The sequence below is a fragment of the Citrus sinensis genome, chromosome 1 (genome assembly GCF_022201045.2).
Source record: "Citrus sinensis cultivar Valencia sweet orange chromosome 1, DVS_A1.0, whole genome shotgun sequence".
NCBI lineage: Eukaryota > Viridiplantae > Streptophyta > Magnoliopsida > Sapindales > Rutaceae > Citrus > Citrus sinensis.
The window spans coordinates 8,059,282-8,076,302 of record NC_068556.1 but is presented as its reverse complement, the minus strand read 5'-3'; the positions used below and the strand labels follow the sequence as shown (position 1 = coordinate 8,076,302).

General features: G+C 35.2%; 1 protein-coding gene across 1 annotated transcript; it reads left to right on the top strand.

Annotated features, from left to right (window-relative positions):
• The first annotated feature begins 4,735 nt into the window (after positions 1–4,735).
• Positions 4,736–7,227, top strand: LOC102608126 (protein DETOXIFICATION 52). The gene has a single exon (XM_006475535.4). The coding sequence runs from the start codon at positions 5,443–5,445 to the stop codon at positions 7,036–7,038; it is 1,596 nt and encodes a 531-aa protein (XP_006475598.1). The 5' UTR covers positions 4,736–5,442; the 3' UTR covers positions 7,039–7,227.
• The last annotated feature ends 9,794 nt before the right edge of the window (positions 7,228–17,021 follow it).

Genomic DNA, 17,021 nt, shown 5'->3' with positions numbered 1-17,021 from the left:
AATAATGCATGACAACAAATCATAAAGATTGCAAGTGTTCACCTGCCAATTCCTTTACAAATTACAACTACTTAAGCACATACACTTAAGTACAGATATAAGTACTTTTACTTGATTAAGATTTCCGCAAAACGTACGCAGACACGTGTTGGGTGGTAAGCACGATCACGCCTCATCAATTATACGAAGTGAAAGAAGAAAAGGTGGGGGAGTGAGAGTGAAGGCGTGGTTAATGATTTAAGGTAATACGTACGTAACGCATACCGGCCTTATCCAGACGTCAAAATCGAGCTAAAATCAAATGGTAAAAAACGAAGAATCAGAAAGTTTCGTGAAAGAAAATGACAAAATTTTGTCACGGCTACGCACCCCACTAAAAAGGGGATGGCGGAGATATTAAAGAAGACGCTCCCGTTTTAGAAACACAAGAAGTGGTGCTGGGCGAATGAGTTAAAAAAGTGAACTAATAAACAAAATTGTTTTTTGTAAATTTATTCGTGTGTGGGTCACATTAGTCACTTCAAGATGAGATGGCTCTCATTCTGAACCAAAGTGAGCCACGGTCCACAGGGACGACGCAGTCGTTCTCTCAACTCTCAAACAAAAAACATATTTATAAAGAAACGACAATTACTCACAACTCAACTTGCATCTGCATATGCCAATGCAGGCCAGTACTGCCACAGAACAGAGTGAGGGGGAGAGAGAACGAGATGAGAGCTTGCGGGCGTAAAATTTATGTGTCCCCTTTCTTCCATCTGTTTGTGAAAATGCCAGCGACCTTGACTCGTGCCCCATGTTAGTCCTCTCATTAATTCTTCACTGATTTATTTATTTATTTTTCTGGGTTCTATTTATTGCCCAACTGTACTTTTGATTTTTCTTTTTTACCTAGGGTACTCCTCCGGCACGTGAATGGATGACAATTATCTTCAATTAATCCTATGCCGTGGCCCGTGGCCAGTGTGTCCTTCTCCACTTTTGTTGAGAACATGAGTTCGAGTTTCTGGGTAGTCACTAGTTAGGCATCTTCTCAAATAGTTTTGGAAGTAGATTTTTAAGTTGGTCTCGGCAGAGAGACGACGTTAGAAACCTAGCTAATTTACTGGAGATAATTCAAGAATGAATTCAATATTGCGATTACGAGGGCAACAACTTTGATAATGGATGTAATTTGAAGATTTTTTGAGCAAAAAGGGAGACTGCTGCTCTCACTTGCATTAAGTTAGATCAGATATATGTATTTTTACGTTTTATTGTAAAAGTATTTATTTAAAATTATGTATACCTCAAATTATAATATCGGTACACTGTAACTATTTTTTCAAATATATATATATATATATATATATATATATATATATATATATATATATATATATATATATATATATATATACGCGCTGCGTGTGCATCAAAAATAATAATTAGACATGATTCGTTTTAGGTATGATTTTTAACGAGAATAATGCTACACACCTCAAATTTTTTATTCAAATAATTATCCCAAATGATGTCGCATTCTCAATTGGTTGCTGAGATAATACATTTAATTTACTTGAATCTTATAAAGAATTACTACCCACTTAATTAACAACATATCATTTGTGAAGAAATTTGTGATAAAAAATTTGAAATGTCTATAATTACTCTTTTAACAAATCTTGTGTGCTGACGAGTAATATGACGTGGATCTCAAATAGCAATAGAAATTTTAGAATACATTAGAGGTAGCATATAAGTCATACAATAAGTAAATGATGCTATGACTATACGCATTTATTTTGAAAAATCACCATGCAAGTGGTGATTAAATATTGAACTCAAATCATACATGTCATACATGCATTAGTTGGCCGTATTACCTGTAATATATTTTAGAATTCCTCTAAAATTTAGTAGTAATTTTCCACTTATTGAGTGTACCGATTGATGAGGTGGACTGGCTTTTCTGTGACCTTATAAGTGAGAAATTTTACAATACATCAGACGTAATACAATCAATTGATGCATGCATGATATGTGTAATTAAATTTAATATAATCATCACTTGCATGATGATCTTTCAAAATAAATATACACATGTCATAACATCATTTATTTGTTGTATGATTGACATGCTACCTCTCATATATTGTAAAATTTCTCTAAATCAGTTGCAGTCTCTACTGTCTAGCCCAATCAGATAACTCAAACCGCCACAGCCATCGCCTGCGCTGCTGCCACTCCCCAAAATGCCATCAAAGGACCTAAAGTTCCAGGTGCACGTGTGACTTGTCACGTGTCATGCATAACCTCTAAAGTCTATGGTACTTTATAAAATTATAATCAAGCACTAGGTATAATGAGATAGATATTTTTGCATAAATTATTCAACTAATCGAGATTGGTACATACTGTTATGTTACATGGTCATAATTGATTAATTTATGTATGCGTATAAATTTTGTATTTATGTGAAGTGTTTAGTGACTTAATTATCTAAACTTCCCTTAATTAGTGCTTCTTCTTCTTCTTCTTCTTTTTTTTTTTTTTGTATTGATAAGGTATTTAAAACCCTTATTAATTCACTTGCACAAAAATCCAATTGATACACACACGTCAAGTAATTTACCAACGATAAATTTTTCCTACAAATCTAATGAAGAAAGTAAAACATTAAATTTGGAACCTCATTTGGGTATCATTTCCATAATCTTCAAATTTGAATGATTGCATGAAAAGTATTGGGTGGTACCATCACGATCACTTTAACATGCCACTACCAAATGACATTTCATCGCCTAACATTTAATGGTTTATTGTGGTGATGATAACACTAACTAAGACCTTTTTTATGAGTAGAAAAAGAAAGCACACTAAGAACTTGTAAAAATGTTAAAGGATGTTAAAAAAAATTTATTGTTAACTTTCCCTTGTCATATTGTTACCTCACGTGATCCTATAATATTAATTATAAGAAAGATGTATATAAAAAATAATCCAATAACAATGTGTAGAAAAAGTGTTAACCATTATAATTACTGTTGATATAATTTAATTTTCTCATGTATACATAAATAATAGCCCTCATGTACAACTTCCCGGATTGAAACCAGTAAATCACATAAAGCAACTTTGGTTGGTGCATTGGTAAGATCTTTCAGAAGGATGGGTGTCAACAACAAATCTCTGAGAAAAGGGATAACTTTTTTTTTTTCCAAGAAAGTGTATTTTTAAATAAAATAATATGTAATTACGTAAATTAATGATATACTATCGTAATTGATTTTTATTAACATGTAATTTTTCTTGTTTGAATTCCTTTATTTTTCTTTAGGAAGCAATTTAATCTGTCACTAAAAACAATTGTGATCTTTTTTTTTACTCATGCTCTATCAATTATATTTTCAAATATTTAATATAGATACTTAAATTTTTTTTATTTAAATTGTTGATACAAATTTTGAGATATTGATTTCAAGTAATCCGATGATCAATATTGAAAATTAAAATAACATTTAATGATGGCTATTCATTCACAGTTGGATTTCTTGGAACCAATGACTCAAAATTTTAAATAAAAAATTTAAGTTAAAATAACCTAAACTTTTAATATAAATCAATACTTAACATGCATTTAAAAATGGGAAAATGCCTTGCTAAAGCGAGAATAGTTCATGAACTAAGAAATTATATATATAAATTGTTATATATATAACTATAACAATTTAACAATACATAATCATATAGAATATTAAAACATTAAACAATTGCACACTAAAACAAATTGGTATTGTGTATGTAGGTTCCATTAAACTAATCACCTACACCGTGCCACGTATCAGTTGTGAAAGAATACTCGAATAAAGTGCTTCGGAGTAGAAAAAGTCTCGAAGTGCACATACGAAATACGCCCAAGCTACATGAAACAAGTACATAATGGGAAGGATCTAATCTTGCACCAAACTTTGAGCGCAAGGTTATAAATGATAATGCCAAAGAAAGAAACATGACTTTTGGATCCATTTAGATCGAGTACTCGTTGAACTAATTAGAGTCAAACGCGCAATGTTCTTGCTCTCTAATCTTTCTTTTAAACTTCTCTCTCATACACCGACTTAAGCATTAGAGTTCCATTACATGTACTCTTCTCCCGAATTTGATAAGTAGTAAGAAGTCAAAATCCAGTTTAATTACGAGCAAGGTGACGTGCTATACGAATTCTTAAATACACTTTAATACAAGATATTACGTTGCATTGAATACGAGACACTACAATGCGGTGTACTAAGGTCTAAACGAATTCTATACGTATTTCTTTCCGATCTAATAGAGGTGCAATCTAATGATTGAGAAATTCTAAAATACTTCTGATGATATATTACAACTAATTGATGTATACATGACATGTGTAGTTGAATTTAATATAATCACCACTTGCATGATGATTTTTCAAAATAAATGCATACATGTCATAATATTATTTATTTATTGTCTGACTGACATGATATCTCTGATGTATTCTAAAATTTCTCCAATTGACCTATGACATCAAAGAAATAAGTTTGTTTTAAAAGTTCAGGACTTTAATTTCCAAGAATTCATATTTCAACTTAATTAACGTTAAAAATTATTATGTCGGTCAACAACAGATCATCAAGTGGGGACGCCAAAATTACCCTTATTATATATACGAGGCCTAGCAAATGGCTAGCCCTACTTTGTGGCTCCAATTCTTTCGAGGATAGTAGAGTCTTTTCATGTTGAGAGGAGTGTCCGGTTTAACTTTAAGAGTTCAACTCTCAACAGAGAGAGTGCTCGAATTAATGCATAAATATCAATCTCTCGATGCCTTCAGTTTTTTCAGATGTAGTAAATACTGTTACTGGAAATTGTATATTTACGGGCATGACCAGTAAAATGAAGAGCAAGCAGAGAGTGAGACCAGAGGTGGGGGGGTTGCCGGAGGAGTGAAAGAGAAAATGTCACCAAAAGGAAAATAAAATTGACCAAAAATGGTCATGGGAAATTGAAGCCTCGCTCAGGATCTGACAAGCCCTGACGTCTCGCTTTCTTTAAAAACCCACATAAAGGCAACAAAAATTATTACACACACCCGAGAAAAACACACAATAATATCAACCCCGTGTATACAAACTGTAAAAAATAATAATAATAATAAAAATTAAAAAAAAAAATCAAGAAAGAGAAGGAAGAGAGAGAGCGAGAAACCCCACCTTAGTTTCTCTATTAATACCCCCTCCCTTTCTCCTCATCTACGGCAAAAAGCAACCCATCCATCTATCTTTGAACAGAAACCTTTGCATCCATACACATACACATATAGTGAGAGATAGAGAGAAACTGATCTTTCTCTTCACAATATCTCAAGATTGTAAAGAGAAAAAGATTGTTACCTATACGAGTGAAACAGGTATTTTCTTGATCATCATCATCATCATGTGTAATTCAAACGCCACCAGTACCACTACTATTCCCATCTTAACAGTTACCGATAAACCAGCACAGACGCAGTTTGATCTTTTATCACTGCCCAACGCCATAAAGAAAGTCTCTGAACCATCATCACCACCAGCAGTAAATAACATTTTGCCCTCCATCTCGGAGATCATAACAGAGTCCAAATCACTCTTCAATCTGGCCTTCCCTATTGCCCTAACAGCTCTTATTATCTACTCTCGCTCTATCCTCTCCATGCTTTTTCTAGGTCACCTGGGTGACCTCGAGCTTGCCGGTGGCTCTCTCGCTATTGCTTTCGCCAACATCACTGGCTATTCTGTCCTCTCTGGGCTGGCTTTAGGGATGGAGCCACTCTGTTCACAAGCCTTCGGGGCTCAGCGTCCCAAGCTTCTATCTTTAACCCTTCAACGCTCTGTGATTTTCCTTCTCTTCTCTTCAATACCCATTTCTCTTCTCTGGCTTAACATGTCCAAGATCCTTCTTTATCTTCATCAAGACCCTAACATCACCCACATCGCTCACAGCTACCTCCTGTTTTGTCTCCCTGATCTTTTAACGAACTCTTTCGTTCACCCAATCCGCATTTACCTTCGCGCTCAAGGCATCACCCACCCGCTCACTCTAGCATCCCTTGCCGGCACCATTATTCACTTACCTATCAACTTTCTCCTGGTCACTCATCTCCGGCTCGGCGTACTCGGCGTGGCAGCTGCAGCCGCCCTTTCCAACTTGTGTGTTCTTTTCTCTTTGGTTGTGTACATTTGGGCCTCCGGTTTGCACGAGCCGACTTGGACTAAGCCGACCCGAGAATGCTTAACCGGGTGGAAGCCTCTGCTTAAGCTGGCCGCGCCCAGTTGCGTATCGGTTTGTTTGGAGTGGTGGTGGTACGAGATCATGATCGTTTTGTGTGGACTCCTTGTGGACCCCAAATCAACGGTTGCTTCAATGGGCATTCTCATCCAAACGACGTCATTGATCTACGTGTTCCCGTCTTCCCTCGGGTTCGCGGTTTCCACACGTGTGGGTAACGAACTCGGCGCCAACCGTCCTGAGAGAGCTAAATTATCCGCTGTGGTGGCGGTGTTTGTAGCTGCAATCATGGGCCTGTCAGCCACGGTTTTTGCATCAGGGATGAGAGATAGGTGGGGTCGGCTGTTTACCAACGATAAGGAGATCATAAGGTTGACGTCAGCAGCGTTACCGATCCTAGGGCTGTGTGAGCTTGGTAACTGCCCGCAAACGGTGGGCTGTGGGGTCCTCAGAGGCAGTGCCCGCCCGTCCATCGCAGCTAATGTGAACCTTGGTGCATTCTACCTGGCAGGCATGCCTGTGGCGATTGGACTCGGGTTCTTGCTTGGGATTGGTTTTTGTGGGCTTTGGCAAGGCCTGTTAGCGGCCCAGGTTTGCTGCGCAGGCTTGATGTTATATGTGGTGGGGACCACTGACTGGGATTTTCAAGCCAAGAGGGCCCAAATACTAACGTACACCGGGTGTGTCGATACTACTGGGTTACTAACTGTTGATAAGGGCGAGGAGAAGCAGCCTTTGATTTGCGTAACTGTGGATTCACATTAATGTAGTCTTTTTTTTTAGTTCATCTTTAGTTTTTTTTTTTAATTGATTTTTCCTCATCTGGTTTTTGAATTATTATTATTATTATTATTATTATTATTATTATTATTATTATTATTATTTATTGGTGGTTAGGAGGGATGGCGATTTGCTTAAAGAGGATATAAAGAAGAAATTTTGTTTAATGATGATTCTATACGTACTCTTTTGTGCATGGTGAATTTTAACTTTTCACCCATTTTCCCTATCTTCTAAAACAACAAAACAGTAACGGTAAGTGATTCTTAGCGTTATATAAAAATCATATATATTAAAAAACAGTGGTGACTGGTGTTTCAAATATTCAGACATGTTTGATCTTTTGGAAGAAGCATATCAAACTAGCAAGCATCATATCAGTAGCTGACACATGGCGGCAGTCTTTTTTTTATATTCAAACTCCTGTCACTGGATAAGAAACTTGTTGCCAAAAAAAGAATGCCAATGGCATGCTCGTGAAGACGATGTGACATGGCTAAAAAAAATGACCTGGGCCTCTCCGATCTGACTCTCCTTTAGTGGGGGTCGTTGTTTCATCATCATCTTATCTTTTAGGACTTTTCATCAAAATCTGGTCCCAACCTAAACGTTAATTTCTAGCTAGCAGCTTTGCAAATATTTGCATGGCCTGGCCCTGACGACTAAAATTGTAACCCTAGCTAAAAAGTACGTACAGAAAACGAATTGTTGAATTGTGAATTGTGTGTGATGAGTCATATGTGACCCCCACACCGCACGCGTAATCTAATCGAGAATCATGCCTAAATGTAACTCTGATTAAATTAATTACACCAAATAAGATCCTCGGTTCAAGGTTTGGGAGAGTTTTGCTGTCTTAGTGAGAGCTTTGCTGCCTTAATGGTTTTATCCGACTCAATGTAGATTCTCGGTTCGAGGCTTGGGAGAGGTTTGCTGCCCTAATGGTCCTATCTGACTAAATGTAGTCTTTAGTCTTCGGATACCAGATAATTTTAATGTGGAAGAAAACTGATTTTTGTATATTGTCCAAAGCAAACACAAACCATACGCAAATTGTGTACTGAGTGTGACACCAACGATTACACATAGCATACTTCATGTTTAACTTACTACATGTATGGGTAATAAAAGATAATGGGACTATCATAGATATGTATGCATATTATTGCACCCATGAGTCCTTCTCTAGCTAATGCAGACAGCCTAACTTTTTAAAATACCGATTCGATATTTTTATAACATTTGTAAAAGACTCTGCAGAGTTGTCAAAAACGAAAACTAACATTGATAAGCTTTTAAATTTATCGTAAAAGTGTTTTACAACATTATAAAGGCATGAAAATGATTTTTGATCAACCGATTGTATATCATATCATTTTGCGTGTACAAACCAAATTACTCTGTACACATGGGACAAGACTAAAATGCAAATACAGTGTCTATGATTAGGAATCAAGTTGTATGGTTGGTTTCAAAAGCGCGCACACACACACACAATTCTATCAGGTGGGTTGATGAATTCTGTCCTTATGGATAAAAGAAAGCCAACAAACAAACAAGAGCTATAATGAGAGGGGGGAGGGGGGGGGGGGGGGGGGGGGGGGAAAGGGTAAAAAAAAGCCGTCCAAGCAGACGAGTACACAAAAACAATATATATATGATCACCATGGCGTGGCATGGCATTGGCAGCAGCTCTTTGGAACGAAAACAAAACAAGGTCTTGTCTGTTTAAGAAGTGGCAGGAGTGAGAAGACCAGTTAGCTCTCTTGGCAGAGCACGCACGAGGGGGCCAACGCTCATTTTATTTCAGTCGGTCCACAATGCATTTGTTGTTTTCCCATGTACATTTTTTTGCTTTTGATGACTTTATTTATTCTGGACAAGCAATTCACGTACCCTTTCAATGGATACCTTCTTATTTACTGTTCTGGGGGCTCCATTTGCCATCAAATCCAAAACTATTTTGGCCCATAATTTAGGAAATTTTTGTTAAAACAAAGAAAAAAGTTCAAAAATCGGAGAGGCCCGCGACCATTTGAATTTTAGCAAACTGCTTTTTTCACATGATATGAACCTTAGGGTTCATCTGATACATCCAAAAAAAAAAATACTGAGATGTGGGATGACTTTGACCAAGCAATCTCGAGACAAACTTTAATAAAATTGTGTTTAAGAGTCTGGTTTAGTGATTTTTAAATAGTTTTATATATTTAGTTAGCCATCTGAGTATTAAGTAGAATATACGTAATGTGGGACTATTATTGTCCTTCACTTTTTTTTTTCTTTTAATTTGAGATTTTGATATTAAAGATGAAATATTGGATCTCCCATTAACATTTTATGCCTGCACACCCATAGTACATACTTAGGGTGCAACTAGCTAGCTGCCAGAACAGAACGTACCGATTGATGAGTGAAAAGAAGCAAATAATTGATAGTTTGTATATTGTTTGATCATAAAGATTCCTCGATCGAAGCATCATTTTCAACTTGAAAACATATTTAACCACATGTCATATGTGTACATACGTATGTGTTATTCACGATACTTAACAATTATTATTTACATAGTTTTTTTTTTTTTTGGTGTTGGAGCATGCATGCTGACAATAGAATACATAAGCAAGTAAGCAACTCAAAGCAAACTAGCTAGCCCTAGATTGGATCCAGCCATTAAGTCCCCACTGGTGGATCATCAAAAAGCTGAGGGGCCATGGCTACAGGCCAATGCCATCCCTTAATTTGTTACTAAAATATACAAAGATCGAAAGTGTGCATATATATATATATATATAAAGGAAATTAAATCGAAAGACAACATCATTCTGGAGCATGATGCTTCTCACATGGCTACTCCTTTTAAGCTAGCAACCACTCCATTCCTTCATTTCATCTCTCTTTCTTTGTCCCCCTTATCTAAATTTATATCTCTCTCCCACTTTTTCAAAGCTTCTTGCCACCCCTTTCATTTCAAATTAAGTCACCCAAAACCATCTCCATCATTCCTGTCTCACCGTGTCAAGGAAAGCCCTAAAAGGCCTTGAAGCCTATATATGTAAAGGCTCAAGGCCTGGCCTTTGCTGCCTTCGTCATATGCAACAACAGGGCACAATTTGAATATTAATTATTCTTCTTCTCATACGATCAGTAGCTCCGCAATGCATTGCATTATGAGTAGGGTTAGTTCCATGATTTGTTCAACTTACTGTTTTTTTTTTTTTTAAATTCTCAACTCTGCCTGCCTTGTCTCCAGGCAAGGAGCTCAAATACTTCAATGTAATTCTAGAGCACATTGGCATGCTCTAGGCTTCATTAACTCTCACCCATTATTCTCTTCTCCCTCTTAGGTTGACACCTGGGCCCATTCTAGATGTGGGGTTTGATTAATTATAACTTCAAACTATCTAGTACGCGAATTAGGTGGGGGAAGAAAAAACATAACATGCAAACATGCTTCTGTGTTCAGCAAGTATGTGTATTTTATTAATTTGCTTGCAAATTCTGGTTATATATGGTTAGCAAAGATAATAAAAGATATAAGAAGATATGGATGCTATACGATTGTTTTGTTGGAATTTCCAGGTCACATTCAATTTGAGAACCTACTAAGGCTAAGGCTAAGGCTAAGGATATATTTATATTAAGCAACAACCCAATAATGAAATAGTTGCGACTTGATAAAAAGACTCAAGAATTTGGCCAAACAATTTAATATTAGTCACCACAAGATATAAAGTCAAGTATAGGAACGGCAATAATTCGTGCATGCCATGTACGTATGTGTATAAACAATAATTGAAGATGATACAAATTTGGCTTGTTTATTAATATATGAAAAGAAAAGAAAAGAAAAATTAAAGACTAATCTAACACAAGTATCAATAAGTTGAGTGAGATTTGTGTCACCAGTCAAGTATACTTTAATATATTCTTTTAAAGTATTTGTGTTATTATGTACCTAAATGCTAACCAAAATGTACCGTAGTTCTAATAGACAATGTGATATATAACTAATCAAATAATTATAATGCGTCTTAAATAGATTCATACGTCGAGAACTACGAACCGAAATCCATTATAACTTTGTTTCATGTTATTGTCAGATTGATAAGTCTTATCACAAACTGCCATCTTTAATTAAGCAAGAGTCATTTTCAACGAAGAAAAAGCCTCAGCTGCAATGGCCATATCACTTTATCTATTCTCTCAGCTAATAAAATCTTCAGAAGTACACATTCATTTTGAATTGATTGATCATGAAAGTGATTCCAATTATGAAAGATAAAAATAATACTGTGTAGTCACCGCAAAAATAATTGGCAAAAAATTATCTGGATTAAAGGCACTTGCCTTGTTTGAGATAGAGATGGAACCAACAAGTTAGAGTGATGCTTAATTCCCAAAAAAAAAAAAAAAAAGTTAAAGAGTAATGCTCCATTTATGTAATTGATAAATGGTGAAAAGTTCATTGACAATATGGGTTTGACCAGATACGTGTTAGTAACTCTCCTTATTGGGCCATTAGTTTACATCTTAAATGGGCTCACGATCCGAATGATCCAATGGAATCAGCAACTTTTATCCAAATCTTTTAAGGCCCAATTGTTGCTGGGGATCATCATTTACCATCGACTGGCGCCGTCCTTTCGCCGCCGAAGCCAATGGCAAAAACGCCACCTGAGCACAAGAGGAGAAAGATCAATCAGCCGCCCCCCCGCCGGTAATCTTTCACAACTCTCTAGTTTTTGGTTTTGTGATTGAATTGAAGAATATAATAAGAATTCGAAAAAACTGACTTAAAGTTTAATTCGATTCTATTTTGTTACATTGATTTTTTTTGTTTTCATGAATATGTACAAACAAGATCGAAATAGCTTATATGGAAAGAGTGTAAGGGCATGAATTTTTAAGCCCTTTGGTGAGATTGGCAAATACTTGAGACAGTCTTTGTGACTTTATGATCATTTTTTTCTTTTTTTTCCCCCTAATATCATTATGTACGACATTCCACCACTCAAGGGAAGTGATTTTGCCTATATATATATATATATATATTAGAAATGTTACAATCGAGGATTCCGGATTTGTTGAGGTTGGAAAACTATTAAATCATATGGTTTAATAACATAATGATGGTGAACACATTATAGCAGACTTTAACTGCTCTTTTTATACGATTGCAATAGTTTCTGGTTCAAAATTGGTTTAAACAATTGTTTCAATCCAGTGTTACCAGACTTTTTCGAGATTACATAGTTCAAGCTAAATTTACAGAGTTAGAAGTTGTCTCTAGATCCTTTGGAATTGCATTTACTGTTAAACATCGAGGTCTTTACATCATTGGAATGGTTATGGGCTATATGGATTGGACGTTCTTTGCTTCATGCCATCTGCTATGTGGGAAAAAAACTTTGTTTCGCAAATTAATTATCAATTTATCGGCAGCGTTCCTCTACACTGGTGCCAGTAAACTGTTTTGTCAATGTCAGGTTTCTTTCCTTGTACGTTTGATGCCGACAATGCAAGTTCTTAACAATGCCTTTCCCTTTCTGCAGGATTGACTCTTCATCTACCGCAGATAAAACCAGAGATGTACCATCAACAAGTCATACAACAGTAAGTATTTTCTTTTTTGTGTTTCTTAGTTCTCACATATCTTGCAAAATCATTAAGCTGTTGTGCTTCAATATGTAGGTTCCGGTGGCTCAAACTAGTGAAATTAATGTGAGGATTCAACAAGCAAAAAATTTTGCAGTAGCACAAGCACAGCAAGAGGGCTGCACCGGAAACTTCAAAATTTTTGATTCACCATTTGGGAATTTTCTTGTGCCTGTAATTCCAACTAGAAAAGAACTAGCTGGATAGTTTCATAGTTCTTATCTTTAGTACTTTGTAAGCAGTTAGGAGACTGAATGCTATAGGTTCATGAGCTTGTAAGTTTTTGCGCTTTTTCGACCACAAGTCTTGACAGCTTTTAACAGATAATTTTAGGACAATTTTGGCCTACACAATTCCACTCCTTATCTGCTATACAACATATGAGCATTCTCTTTCAGTTACAAGCTGACATATAGGGAAGTAGCCTTCAGTCATCCGAGCTAATAATGTCCATTACAGGACAACAACTGTTATATTTGGCTTGTTTTGTAACTGCTCATTAACTACCAAGTTTCATGAAAGCTCTCTTGGATTCTTAACACCAATGTTATCAAGTTCACAGTTGACAGTTAGAAGTAGAAGAAGAATTGGTGCAGACCAATGTTCACAAGCCACTTTTTTTAAGTCAACTAATCCGATGCCTTCTCAACGCTTGTAGGTGCTCGGTTATTTGATCACGCACAAAAGGCAAAAAGTAACAACAGCCAACCCACTTTGATGATAAACTCTCAATGGTCACTAGAGACTTTGGTGCTTGATAGAAATGTGGGTATGGTATCTTTTATCGTTTGGGGATGTAAAGAGAAATTGATGTCTTGTCAAATATCAACCCAATATATGTTTCGTAAACACCAAGCCATCACTGTGAATATTTTCAACCTTTCCGAGCCATTGATTCATATCTTTCGATAAAAATATGAACTAACTAGTAATGATTTCACAAAATGGCACAGCAGGCTCCGCTCACCAGCGCACAAGAAATATTATCAAGAGAAAGAAGAAAGACAAGGACACCCGATATGGTAAAATAGTCAGGAAAAATCTTCTTGGATAATTATGTTTAGATAAAATGCAGTTGAATTACTATAATGAAATGATATAATTATCCCAAAAAAAAAAAAAAATTTGATGTGTTCATTTCTGAAAACAACATGATCTCTCAGCTTTGCCGTCAAGAAAATAACAGAAGCTACGCAACCAAAGGGTTGATGCCCACTCTTCAAACCAGATTTGGGTTGAGAACAACGGATACTTCTTGATTTGATTACTTGATGTTGTAGAACAAGTTGGCGCTGAGATATTGACAGGAACGCTTTTTGATATTTTTAGATTCCTTCTTTTACGGAGTTGAAATCGAACCGCCCAATCAATGGCATGCAATGCAAATACTAACTATAGAGATCGATGGACCCTTTTTGTCAGTTACAGAGACACATCCCATCATCTCCATTGGTTTCCTAGTTAGTAATAATAATAATAATAAGCCTAATATTAAGTTATATGCATATATCTTACATTCCTCTCGTATGAATAATGAAAGATGTGGGTTCACTTATTATTCATGTGAAAGGATTGTAAGGTACATAACATAAATAGTGAATGATGTGGGTTCATTCACTATTCATATGAGAGAATTGTAAAGTACGTAGGGATCATAATAATAATAGCCTTTTATCTTTACGGCAAGTTCTTGATTTTTAAGCAAGTTGATAAAAAGCTTTTCACGGAATGTGAATTTCTAGACCAAGTAGCTAGCTAATACATACATGCACCGCTTTGGCAGGCACTTTGACACATAGAAATAAGCGCCACGGATGCACTCTCCTGTCTCCTCAATGAATGTACGATAATCGAATACAAGTATTCATTTATCGGTTGTTATCTTATTGGAAAAAAGAAAAAAAAAACCCTCTTTTATTTGCCTGTGAAAAAAAAAAGAGATGGGATAAATCATAAATTGCAGCTTTGCTCTTAATGTTAAATAACTAATGATAAAACGTTGGCCTTTGACTCTTGACTTGCAAATTTGGTGAATTGTTTGTTGATTTAAGATCGTAAACCAACTTGGAGAACAGAAAAATGAATGATGAGTAGATGCTGAGTCGGATTGAAGTTGGCACAAGGCATTCCAACCCAAAACTTGGTCTAACCTTTTGATTTTGGATTGGTTAAGATTGGCTGTAGCCTGTATGTTTAAATGAAACAATCCTACTTTCAGAGGTAAGTTGGGATAATGACATTCTGGTCCCTGGAGTTCTAGTTTTCTTAATAGGCACATGGGTCACTTTTTTTTTAAGAGAGGCACATGGGTTACTTGTTAGGCTCCGTTTGGTACAGCTTATTAAATAGAGATTATAACAGTAGAGCTTATAGCAGTAGAGCTTATACCAATAGAACTTTTGGACAAAAAGTCATTGGGTGTTTGGTTGTCAATAAAAAAAGTACTTTTGAACCATTAAATTGTGTAATATTTTTTATATTATATATTTTTAGAAAAGCTCTATAACCTCTACTCCCAAAAGCTCAAATTTTGGGCTTTTACTAGTAGAGGTAAATTAGCTTATTTAAGCTAAAAAACTCTATTAAAAAAATAACCAAACACCATAAAAAATTTTAAAAAGTGCTTATACGATTAAATAAGCACTTATGGCTCTTAAATAAGCCATACCAAACAGACACTTAGTACCAAATAGATCTCTAACTGGTAACTAACTTTTACTGAAATGACTCAAATGCCCCATAGCCTGGAACACTTTCTTAGTTTCTTGTAAGTTAGCTTCTTCTTTTTTTTTTTTCTCCTTGAATGTAAATATAAATTACATTAAAAAAATCACAAAAATATTATAATGCAATGAAAAATTTATCATAACATAAATGACATGTATATGAAAGTCAAATATAGAATTCCATTACCATCAATAGTTGGCAATACCATAATAAACATACTAATGATTAAAAAGGAAAAAATATACTTTTGATATAGACTAGTATCTCTATCACAAAAGGATAATGTGCACATGAAAATCAAGCTACACCACGTGAGCTCTTTCACATAACCTTTTGCCACTTGATTTAGCCTTTCTAGTTGATGTAGAAACAAAGTTTTGTTGAGAACCAACTAATACGGCTTGTAATCTTTGAAATCCGAGGTATAGAAGTCTAAAATCTAGAAGAGAAACTATTGTCCCAAATTAAAATAATAATAAAAATGTTAGTTCACCATAGATCAAGATATGGGTGGCAATAGAACTCTATATATCAAGATTTAGGATAAATTTAATTTCACAAGGAAGGAAATCCATCCTCAAACAAAGAAGAAAAAAAAAAGAAACAAGGAAAGAAATGAGTGTTTTTGTTTTAGAATAAATGCCGGAAAAAGATACAAAGAAAAATAATTTTAATGCGAATTTCTTTGAATTATGTTAGTTTTAAATACCAATTTTCATCTATCATTGAAGCTTGTACTCTAGTGATATTTATTTCCTGAACATATGTTAGGATATAAATTCAAGCTCCATATAACTCATTTCTTTTAATAAGAGCACGATCTCACAGCAAACTAGCAAGAGAAGATTTTTGTGTAGGGCTAAATTCAATGTAGTAAGGACATTTCTGTTATTTCACCATAATGAGTGGACCTATGTAATCAAATGAAAAATATCCATGCAATCATTTGAAAATATATTAAAATATGGGGCCTAAATGTCATTACTCCAAAAATAAATTTCGGTCAAAATCCGGACGCCCTAGATCTGTTGGCAATACTTTTTTAATATGTATATATTTTTCATCAGCTAATTATAAATTGAATTAAAAAAGCCAACGAGTTTTTTCTTTCTTTGGGTCAAAGACTCGGTTGATTTTAAATCCAATCCAAATTCGCTCACTCACCGACACGCATTCGACTCGCCACCAATTTACTCAAGTCAAAGGAATGTTAAATTTGCACGAAGAATGAGAAGAAAAAGAACAAGCCGTGTTTTCAGAAAGTATTATTAGGAATTTCGGATGACTGTATTATCTGTTTTCTTTTTTCTTTTTTTTTAATTATCAAAAATTCATAAAATCACTTTTAATTATCCAAAATTATTCTTTTTGGAGAACGGAAATTAAAGAATTTTGAAAAACTCACTTCCAACATAACACGTGCTATCAAACAAAGAAATCCTTACTCGTGCCACCCGTAAACATCACTAAGTACAAAGCGCATGACAAATCGTGTCCGTAAATTTTTCCACTATTATAATAATAAAAATAAAATAAAATCAGACATTTTGACGGTCAATATCGTAATTCTAATCCAAAACCGT

Excerpts from the sequence above, each read along its gene's own strand:
- LOC102608126 (XM_006475535.4), top strand. The coding sequence starts at position 5,443 with ATGTGTAATTCAAACGCCACCAGTACCACTACTATTCCCATCTTAACA.